The following is an 11,425-nucleotide window of genomic DNA, read 5'->3' as shown; positions in this document are numbered from 1 at the left end:
GAAAAATATGTGTACACAACAAATTACGTTCGATTTGATTTAGATGTTTGGTCGACTGAGGAGGTTTGGCCGAGAGCCTCTTCTCACAATGCGCACCCTTGGATACTTCCACTCTAATCCGGAGGCAGGACTTAAACACACAATAACATGCTCCTCCACAGCTCCATCTTGTTTTCCCCTTGCATAAATTAACACCATTTAACAGGGGATTATCTTTAATTAATGCAGGAAGGAAATGCATTTCACTTGTTGCACCACATTTTTTCAGGGTGCTCAATACAATGTTGTTTTGCTTCTTGAGTTCCGCTGCTTTGTTTGTGTGCTTGTGTGTGTGTGTGCCTTTGTGTGTGTGTGTGTGTGTGTGTGTGTGTGTGTGTGTGTGTGTGCATCTGTGCTTGGCTTGTGAGTGAACCTGTGGCTTTGTGGAAGCAACCTGTTGCTAGTTAAGACTTCCCGCTTGGCAGAGAGGAGAGTAGAGCAACAGAGTGAGCTTCTAGGCAGGTCAGTTTAGTCCTTCCTCTCACTGCATAGGGAGAGAATAGCAGTGAAACAACAGACAGCAAAAAGACAACATTCTGTTTTGATGGAGAATAAAGTTGTATTGTATATGAGACCCTCAAAGACACAGGTGCTGCAGCGGTAGGGAGTAAAAACCGTAGACCGTATAAAACACATGAGAGAGATCACATCCTGGATCCGTATCAAACCAACCCTGAACAAGGCAGTTAACCCACTGTTCCCCGGTAGGCCGTCATTGTAAATAAGAATTTGTTCTGAACTGACTTGCCTAGTTAAATATTTTTTTTTAAATTACGATAGGTATGGGACAGTACTGTGTCGGATTGTCAACAGAAGCCATTACTACAAAAATGGAGATAGGGAGGAGGACCAGAGCTATTGGTCAATGAATAGTCTCTCCTCATCAGCCCTTTGTGGGGCTAATCGATTTAAGAACACATAAAGGACTTAGTAGAAGAGCATCAATAAAGGGAGTGGATGTGGGATAAGAACCCATTACCGTGTAAATCTTTGGCTACTGGTAAACACAGCATTGTTACGACCAGAGAAAGCTCTACTTTGCAGCTAGGTGTTTGGTTACTTCTGAGGGAGTGTCTGTACTCGGTGGCTGGCGTCTGGAGTCAGTCTGGGTGAGAAGGGCCCTGGGATGGGATCAGTAACTGAGGGAATATAAAACACACAGGCCAGTGTTAGAGAGAGGACAATGGTAGAACACTGCTATCTCCCTAGCTGACCTCACCGCACCTGCGATACAGTTACCTGTGGTAAACAAACACACAAACCATGGGAGAGAAAGAGGGACACAAACAGCCAGACTAACATAAGACTGTTTGTCAACGAAGAGGATTCCCCCTGGATTTGACCAGCCTAGGCGTCGGCGGTTTCTTGTTTAGTTACTACCAGTATTCTGCTAATCAATGTCAAGCCTTCAGTAAAGCACAGCATCATATCTTCCCTACTGTATGCATTCAGTGCTTCTTCCTGTTACACGCATAGAAGCATTAGTAGTAAAAGTCAGCTACTCAGACTTGAATTTGACACGGTTCTGTTGGGTCTTTTTAGTGTCCTCCGTCTGTAACAATGGCTTCCCATGGTATCTTCCTCTCTTCCTCTGCCTTCATGGCCTCTAAGAAAACCTGAATCTTCTCTCTCCCTGCTGATGTTGTTTCCTCAACTGCCTCAGCCCTGTTTCCATGACACCCTGGTAGGTTGTAGCCGAATGTCAACATCATTGACAGCCAACTGTCGTGTCTGAAGTTCAATATTCCCGGACACCCCGTTGCATAACCTCAACGGATCAATGCCTGTCTCAGCCACTCACAGCTAGGTGTGCGTGCTAGCTGGCAACAGCACACACCCCTCGCTGTCAACTCATTGTATGTGGCTACACATACACATAAACACACACACACCCACCTCGCTGTCTGTCTTCTCTGTCTGTGGCTGTGCTGCTCACTGGCTGGCTGCACACGGCAACATCCTCTCAGGCGATGCAGTTTTTGATTGAGTTATGTAACCTTACCAAAAAGCGTGATTACACTCTTTTCAACTACAGGATAAGTCAATACAGTGTTTATGCTATACTCCATCACCGCTCTAACTCAAGGAGGCAGGAGGGAGCACTACATCTGTACAAAACCCTCTAAAAGCCCCCACAGACTCAGTCTGCTTCCTGTAACGGGCCTTCAGTTAGTCATAACCAGCCTTCATGTAACCAGCCTTCAGTTAGTCATACACCAGAGAGATGTCTGACTGAGAAAAGACATTTAGCTCACGGTGACAGTCCAGTCCTTCTGTGTGGGTCTTTGTCCTCCCCTACAGCTCCCTCAGTGGAACAGAGAGCTGCCAGAGGGCTGAGACAACAACCAGTGGGACAGGCAGCCACAGAGACAGCAGCCCGAGTGGAGCAACCGTCTGTGAATCAACAGCAGCAGAAGCAACACAGAGCTCCTTCAGTCATCCTCAAAGGCCCTCGTGTGGCATTCCAGCCAGTCCCTCTCATGTGAAATCAGGCTTCCGTGAGCCCAGAGAGAGGAGAGCGGTGCGTGGCAAGGCTTTCATCTGGACCACAGAACCAGAGAGTAGCAAGTCAGTACTAGTCAACCCTCCTGTCTCCACCTCCCTCTACGGGTAAAACAGAGACCGGAGACAACCAGACCCCTGGACCACTAACACAGAAAGAACACACACACACAGGCACGTACGCATGAACATATTTTCACATAAAACTGAGGGAAGAACCAAGCCTGTGGTGTGCTTTATCAAGAGGCAGCAGGAGATGCATAGGCCTCTCATATGATGAGCTATCAATCATATTTCCCTGCTCTGCTGGTGATCCAGAGCCTGGTAAAAAACTTTAACCTTTAAGCTTTACATGTTCAGTGATATGCATATGGACTTACTCTAGTGTTTGCTAAGTCCTAACGCTGTATGAAAGCCAATAGCCAGTCAGCAGGAGGTCCAGGGTTTCCTAGCAACGGGCTAATAGAAGGGTAAGGCCATGTCAAACCAGTATGACCCTCACGCAGCTGGAGAACAGGCAAGCACACTGCAATATCCCTCAACAATTTGCTGAAGAGCTAGACCGACACATACAGCCTGAACTTTGACATTAAGATATATTGAAATGAGGAGGAATGCATAGCCTTTCTATGATCTTGATTCTTCTTAATTCCTAAGACATTAAAGCCCTTCTGCTCTAGTGCCGTGCGTTATTAATGGCATACTGTAGTATTCAGCGATTCTCTTTTTTAAAGCAGCTCTCCTTTTTTCTTCAGGTGTCACATCTCACAAAGGACTTCCTGGGAACTCACAGTGAGCCTCTGACTCAATGACATTCCTCTCCAACAATAGCCCTCTGAGTATCTCTTATACCCTGGCTAAGAGCTGCATGCAAGGTTTAGAGCTACTAACTTACATGAAGCTCTAGCAGCAACGGTCAGAGAGAGAGAGTGTGTGTGTGTGTGTGTGTGTGTGTGTGTGTGTGTGTGTGTGTGTGTGTGTGTGTGTGTGTGTGTGTGTGTGTGTGTGTGTGTGTGTGTGTGTGTGTGTGTGTGTGTGTGTGTGTGTGTGTGTGTGTGTGTGAGTGAGAGACAGAGAGAGAGAGACAGAGAGAGAGAGAGAGAGAAGGCGGCAGGGAATCCAAGTGCCATTTGGCACTGCTTGCCATTTCGCATGCCTTATTTCTTGGATGTTTGCAGTTCTTACAGTTACTGCTCCAGAGAGAAGGCAGAACCAACAACAAAGCAGGAGCTGCAGAATAATTGTTCTGCAGGAATTAGATGTTTTGCAGCTGGGTGATTCTGCAATCAAAATGTGGTCTCGAATGTGTTTTGAGAATTTTTGTGAGTTGAGAGTTTACTTCAGTGTGTGGGATTGCAGCCTTCCTCAGTCTGACACCCTGAAATGGATTGTTGCTGGGCTCCATGGAAACAAGGCACCAGGCAGGCCTATTATATCCACTCTCAGAGCAAGGGCAGTGTTCCGTAAAAGCACCCGTGTGCCTATTCCCTCCTCCCCTCATCCTTTATTCTGTCAGTTCMCATCCATGAAAGACTGACCAACTGCACTTTGCCCTAAATTATTTGTTTTGCATATGACCTGCAGTGGCCAACAGTGTTGTCTTTGATTTGACAATACTGTCGAACCTGGAGGGCCAATGTAACTTTAGGCACAGAATCAATCAATCAAATGCATTTTTATAAAGCCATTTTTACATCGGCAGACACCCAGCCTAAAACCCCAAAGAGAAAGCAATGCAGAGGCAGAAGCACCGTGGAGAAACTCAGTAGAGGGCAGGAATGTAGGAAGAAACCTAGAGAGGAACCAGGCTCCGAGGGGTTGCCAGTCCTCTGGCTGTACCCGGTCGAGATTTAAGAGTGCAGTGCCTTCAGAAAGTATTCACACCCCTTGACTTCATCCAAATGTTCTCAACGATCTTAACAAAATACTCCGCAATGTCAAAGAGGAAGAAAAATTCTAACATTTGTAAAAAATATAAAATAAAACACTAATATATCTTGATTAGATAAGTATTTAACCCCTTGAGTCAATACATGTTAGCGATTTTTGCGTAAGTCTCTAAAAGCTTTCCACACCTGGATTGTGCAACAGTTGCCCTTTATTCTTTTTTAAATTCTTCAAGCTCTGTGAAATTTGTTGTTGATCATTGCTAGACAACCATTTTCAGGTCTTGCCATAGATTTTCAAGGAGATTTAAGTCAAAACTGTAACTCGCCACTCAGGAACATTTACTGTCTTCTTGGTAAGCAACGCCAGTGTAGATTTGGCCTTGTGTTTTAGTTTATTGACCTGCTGAAATGTGAATTAATCTCCCAGAGTCTGGTGGAAAGCAGTTTTCCTTATTTTTTTTATCCTGAAAAGCTCCCCAGTCCTTAACGATTACAAGCATACCCATAACATGACGCAGCCACCACTATGCTTGAATATGGAGAGTGGTACTCAGTTATGTGTTGTGTTGTGATTTGCATTTGCCCCAAACATGACACTTTGTGTTCAAAACAAAAGTTAATTGCTTTGCCACGTGTAACGGATGTGAAATGGCTAGCTAGTTAGCGGGTACGCGCTAGTAGCGTTTCAATCAGTTACGTCACTTGCTCTGAAACCTATTAGTAGTGTTGCCCCTTGCTCTGCAAGGGCCGCGGCTTTTGTGGAGCTATGGGTAACGACGCTTCGTGGGCGACTGTTGTTGATGTGTGCAGAGGGTCCCTGGTTCGCGCCCGTGTCGGGGCGAGGGGACGGTACTAAAGTTATACTGTTACACACGGTTGTAGCGGAATGCAGAGGGAATTTGAAGAAGACTTTTAAAGTGAATTGCTTTGCCACAGTTGTAGCAGAATGCAGAGGGAATTTGAAGAAGACTTTTAAAAGTGTTTTATAATTAAATATTATTTGTCTCCCTCCTTGCTTGTTGTATCACATGAGAAACTTACATTTTGTCAAACCTGTTTCTGTGAGAACATGAGATTACTGTGTGAAGTGTGCCACCTAGCGGCATCTCAATGCACTCCCCCAAAATGAGGGGAAAAACATAGAGATAGATAGAGGACTCATCTTTGAATGTATTTATATTTATTAGGGATCATGAGGTTGGAGTAATAAAATGTTAAACTGCTTAAGACATGCGCTGGAATCTAGGTTGTGCCTTTAGATTTCGAGACAATTAGCAACTAAGGAATAATTGTTAATTTCTCTCAATTACTTCTCAAACCCCGGCATGGCCTATTTTGTCTGTTTCGCGACATTCCCGGAAGTCTCTCGATGTTGTGCCTCTGGGTTTCGAAACTCTGTGATAACATAGCCTTTTGGCTACCAGAGGCCTCTGTCATTCTCTATGGTGAAAAAAAAAAAAAACTTTTACGTCACTGAGATGCGACGGAAGTCCTTACTCCACAAGCAGCTGTCCTTGAATGCACTGGGGAAACATGTTACACAACTAAAAATTACATCAATTAAATGTTCTTTTGGCATTATTGAACAAACTATTCATACCGGAGTAGTGATATAAACATTCATGGTGAGTTGTCAAGATTATAACGTGGGCGCATTAGCTAGCTAGCTTGATAATAGTTTGGGTTGGGTTTGGAAACAGATTAGCTAGCTAGCTAGCTAGCTTTAGTCAGCTAGTAAGGCACAATCTGTAAGGTTGGAGCTTGATTCTCGAGGAATAAAACTTGTAAATCAGCTAGCTGAAAGCCTCTCCTTACCTATGTCGGAGGCTGTAGAATATGAGGGCTGCAGGATAAAAGGGATATGTGTGCGTTGGTTTTTGCGTCACTGATTATAATAGAGCTCGCCAGCTTGTAGTCTGAACAAAAATACACGCAACAATTACAAATATTTTACTGAGTTACAGTTCATATAAGGGAATCAGTAAATTGAAATTAATTCAATAGGCCGCAATCTAACGATTTCACATGACCGGGAATACAGATAAGCATCAGTTGAAAAAAGATAGGGGCGTGGATCAGAAAACCAGTCCGTATCTGATGTGACAACCATTTGATTTGCCTCATGCAGCGTGAAACATCTCCTTCACGTAGAGTTGATCAGGCTGTTGATTATGGCCTGGGGAATGTTGTCCCACTCCTCTTCAATGTCTGTGTTAAGTTGCTGGATATTGGCAGGAACTGGAACGCGCTGTCTACACGTCGATCCAGAGAATCCCAAACGCACTCGGTGGGTGACATGTCTGGTGAGTATGCGGGCCATGGAAGAACTGGGACATTTTCAGCTTCCAGGAATTGTGTACAGATCCTTGCGTCATGGGGCCGTGCATTATCATGCTGAAACATGAGGCGATGGTAGCAGATGAATAGCACGACAATGGGCCTCAGGATCTCGTCACGGTATCTCTGTGTATTCAAATTGCCATCTAAAATGCAATTGTGTTTGTTGTCTGTAGCTTATGCCTGCCCATACCATAACCCCACCACCATCATGGGGCACTCTGAACAAACCGCTCGCCCACACAACGCCATACACGTGGGCTGTGGTTGTGAGGCCGCTTGGACATGCAGCCAAATTCTCAAAAATTATGTTTGAGGCAGCTTATGCTAGATAAATTAACATTCAATTCTCTGGCAACAGCTCTGGTGGACATTAATGTAGTCAACATGCCAATTGCCAGCTCCCTCAACTTGTGACATTGTGTTGTGTGACAAAACTGCACATTTTGTGGCCTTTTATTCTCCCCAGCACAAGGTGCACATGTGTAATGATCGTGCTGTTTAATGAGATTTTTGATATCCCACACCTGTCACGTGGATGGATTATCTTGGCAGTGGAGAAATGCTCACTAACAGGGAGGGAACCCTACATCATAGAAAATACAACAAAAAAACATAAATCCTACAGTCACAGTAAGAATCACATCCCTAAACAGTCTCAGGTGGCAGTGAGGACGGAGCATTCATCGACAGGGTGCCTCTGCTGTAAAATCCCAGAGTCACAAAGAAACACTCATCCGCACTCACAACGAAGACTCTTTTTTTCCTCTGATTTCCTCTCTGTGTGCGCTTTGCTGTTGATAACCAATGAAATACATGCTACAAAGTCCACCTTCTTCAGATGCAACATGTCAGGATCCCTCTGTTGACAAAGAATATTATCTGGCGTCTCTACTCCTACTGACATTAGTTCTTCAACTTTACTCTTTTCTTCCACTCTTCTCAACGCCTCTGGAGAGTCGACATGCTGGATAGCCCTTATTCTAGACACTTCCGTCTCCTTGAGCCGAACAGGACACTACATAAATTCGGGTGCATGTTCACCACCACAATTGCAGCATTTTGGGTCAGCTGGCATACGATATCCCTCCCGTCTACGTACACTTGACATAGGACCAAATCATTTGCATTTGTCACACAATTTGAAGACAATCATGGTACCAATAAGACATGCTAACCTCTCACCATTACAATAATGGGATGTTAGCATTTTTGGGGTGTATGGTACTTGTGAGTCTAATTTTCTCACTCATCATCATTCACAATTCATTCAGGATTATCCGTGATGGTGACATCCACATTAATGTAGAAGTATTTAGAAACATATTATACTCTTATTTACAATAAAAGTGAATACAAAATGACACAATACATGATTTACCATTCATTTCTATTGGGTACAAAATCTGAAATACAGCCAAAACAAACAGCATATTTATCCAACAATTTCCGTAGTGTCACATTCTTGATGTAATCATTGCGTGCTATGAATATGGGAACAAATACTAAACTTTTGACTGCTTTAATACACATAAGTGAATTTTTTCTAATACTTTTGCTCCCCTAAAATGGAGGGGACTATGTACAAAAAGTGATGTAAATGATATGTATGGAAAGGCTCTGAAATTTAAAGCTGACATTCTGCACTTTAACCTCAGTCATTGTTTTATTTCAAATCCAAACTTTTGGAGTACAGAGCCAAAAGAAGAAAAATGCTTCAGTGTCTAAATAATTATGAAACCGATTCCTTGAACCGATTATTTTCAAATCACACACAGAAGTAGTTATGAGGATAATTGAGTTGCTAATGGAAGCCTGCAGTACCCAGGATGGCCTTCAATTTGAGTTTCTCTTTGAGAGTGGGCAGCACTGAGTGACAAAGCAAAATTACATAATGACAAATACTTCTTTACATGAGTATTCAGACCCTTTGCTATGAGACTCAAAATTGAGCTGAGATGCATCCTGTTTCTATTGATCATCATTGATGTTTCTACAACTTGATTGGAGTCAACCTGTGGTAAATTAATTTGATTTGACATTATTTGGAAAAGCACACACCTGTCTATATAAAGGTCCCACAGTTGACAGTGCATGTCAGAGCAAAAACCAAGCCATGAGATCGAAGGAATTGTCCGTAGAGCTCCGAGACAGGATTGTGTCGAGGCACAGATCTGGGGAGGGGTACCAAAACATTTCTGCAGCATTGAAGATCCCCAAGAACACAGTGGCCTCCATCATTGTTCAATGGAAGAAGTTTGGAATCACCAAGACTCTTCCTAGAGCTGGCCGCAAGGCCAAACTGAGCAATCAGGGGAGAAGGGCCTTGGTCAGGGAGGTGACCAAGAACCTGATGGTCACTCTGACAGAGCTCTAAAGTTCCTCTGTGGAGATGGGCGAACCTTCCAGAAGGACAACCATCTCTGCAGCACTCCACCAATCAGGCCTTTATGGTAGAGTGGCCAGACGGAAGCCTCCCAAGTGGCGCAGCGGTCTAAGACACTGCATCTCAGTGCTAGAGGCGTCACTACAGACCCTGGTTCGATCCCTGCCTGTATCACAACCGGCCGTGATCGGGAGTCCGGTATGGCGGCACACAATTGGCCCAGCGTCGTCTGGGTTAGCCACTCCTCAGTAAAAGGCACATGACAGCCTGCTAAAGGACTCTGACCATGAGAAACAAGATTCTCTGGTCTGATGAAACCAAGTTTGAACTCTGTAGCCTGAATTCCAAGAGTCGCGTCTGGAGGAAACCTTTGCACCATCCCTACAGTGAAGCATGGTGGTGGCAGCATTATGCTGTGGGATGTTTTTCAGCAGCAGGGACTGAGACTAGTCAGGATCAAGGGAAAGATGAACGGAGCAAAGTACAGAGAGATCATTGATGAAAACCTGCTCCAGTTTGCTCAGGACCTCAGACTGGGGTGAAGGTTCACTTTCCAACAGGACAATGACCCTGAGCACACAGCCAAGACAACGCAGGAGTGGCTTTGGGACAAGTCTCTGAATGTCCTTGAGTGGCCCATCCAGAGCCTGGACTTGAATCCGATCGAACCTGAGACCTGACAATAGCTGTGGGAGAATGGGATGGGAGAAACTCCCCAAATACAGGTGTGCCAAGCTTGTCATACCTTATGAAGACTCAAGGCTGTAATCGCTGCCAAAGGTGCTTCAACAAAGTACTGAGTGAAGGGTCTGAATACTTATGTAAATGTGATATTTCAGTTTTACATTTTTTTATACATTCCTAAGCTTGTTTTTGCTTTGTCATTGTGGGGTATTGTGTATAGATTGATGAGGAAAATAAACTATTTAATCCATTTTAGAATAAGGCTGTAAAGTAACAAGATGTGGAAAAAGTCAAGGCTTCTGAATACTTTCCGAATGCACTGTAGAGGGGTGATTATATTTCCCCATCTCTGACCTTACCAAACAAAGTGGCAGGGTCAGGCTGTTGAAATTGCAGATTGTGCCATGTGGTTGACTGAACCTGTTTTTCCCTCTCGTTGTTTTAGTAAATTTCCCCTAGCCCAGCGATGTCAGCCCCCAACTCGAACCAGAGAAAAGCGTGCTGGGGCACTAGGGACGAGCTGTGGAAGTGCCTTGATGATAACCAGGACAATGCCGCCTCCTGTGAGAAGTTCCAGAAGGAGTTTGAGGCGAGCTGTCCTGCTCAGTGGGTGAGTCTCCCTGTCTGGTCTCAGTCTAGCGGTAACCTATCTGTTACTCTGTTGAATATGACAGACTGTCTCGGAGCTAGCCAGAGAGGGAGGCTAGATCTAGAATGTTTGTATATAAGGCCCTGCTTCTATTCATGGTGGTCTAATTCCCTTATTACTTGCTCTGATGTAGCTACATTAGTAAACTCACTGTGGTCACCAAGCCTGGTCCTGCTCAAATACATCCTATCTCACGTTGATCCTGACAGGTGAAATACTTCAGCAAGAGGAGGGACTTCTTGAAGTATAAGGAGAAGATGCAGACGGAGGGCTTTGAGCCTGCTGACGGGCCTAAAGAGTCACAGTCCTAGCCAGTAGCCACTGGTCAGAAGACTGAGAGGAGGGCTTCCAGGGGCCCCCTGGTTGAGGATGGACAGCAGTGGACTGTCACTGGACACTAGAGCACAATCCCGCTATGCCTCCCAGTGACGACAGCTGCTGGAGGTCAGTGACCTCACACCTGGACCTGAACACGCCGGGGTAGATGTCACATGACCTGAACACACCGGGGTAGATGTCACCTACGGGCCGCGGTCAGATTCTCAAGCTTCTCCCCAAGTGTGCACTTAACTTGGTCACTCCTTGTGACCATACCTACGTCACACAGGGACAGGTGTGTGGTGACGTAACCACGGCGAGTGCTGTCAACGTCGCTGACATGGTTCTACAGGCTTTCTCTGTGTCTCTCTGCTCTCTCAATACAACGTCAAGTGGTTGTATGTGGTGTGACGATGCTTTTATTTGACATAATATCAACTGAACAAATCAACTGCTCTGTAACGGACAGTCTAACCACCGAATCATTTCTAATTCATGCTATTGTCAAAGATGGATGCAGATATTCTTTATTTACGAATAGACCGTGACAGTGTGTGTGTGTGTGATTTGTCGCGTTCAATAAAGATGAGTCACGAGTTCATTGTTATTTCATAACATTGG

At 44.7% G+C, this 11,425-nt stretch overlaps 1 protein-coding gene across 4 annotated transcripts; it reads left to right on the top strand.

Annotated features, from left to right (window-relative positions):
* The first annotated feature begins 5,903 nt into the window (after positions 1–5,903).
* On the top strand, positions 5,904–11,403 carry coa6 (cytochrome c oxidase assembly factor 6). Of its 4 annotated transcripts, none has more exons than XM_070434763.1 (4): positions 5,910–6,055; positions 6,666–6,733; positions 10,283–10,447; positions 10,696–11,403. In XM_070434763.1, exons 3-4 carry the CDS (start codon positions 10,304–10,306, stop codon positions 10,795–10,797), a joined length of 246 nt encoding a protein of 81 aa, XP_070290864.1. In that variant the 5' UTR covers positions 5,910–6,055; positions 6,666–6,733; positions 10,283–10,303; the 3' UTR covers positions 10,798–11,403. The 4 variants fall into 4 exon arrangements, with proteins under 4 accessions (XP_023825326.1, XP_070290864.1, XP_070290863.1 ...); XM_070434762.1 differs by having other exon boundaries at positions 6,649–6,733; XM_023969558.2 differs by lacking the exon at positions 6,666–6,733 and having other exon boundaries at positions 5,904–6,055.
* Positions 11,404–11,425: the final 22 nt, after the last annotated feature.

This window comes from Salvelinus sp. IW2-2015, linkage group LG24, assembly GCF_002910315.2.
Source record: "Salvelinus sp. IW2-2015 linkage group LG24, ASM291031v2, whole genome shotgun sequence".
In the NCBI taxonomy this organism is placed as follows: Eukaryota; Metazoa; Chordata; class Actinopteri; order Salmoniformes; family Salmonidae; genus Salvelinus; species Salvelinus sp. IW2-2015.
Note: the sequence above shows the minus strand (reverse complement) of the source record. Positions and strands in the feature narration are given on the sequence as shown.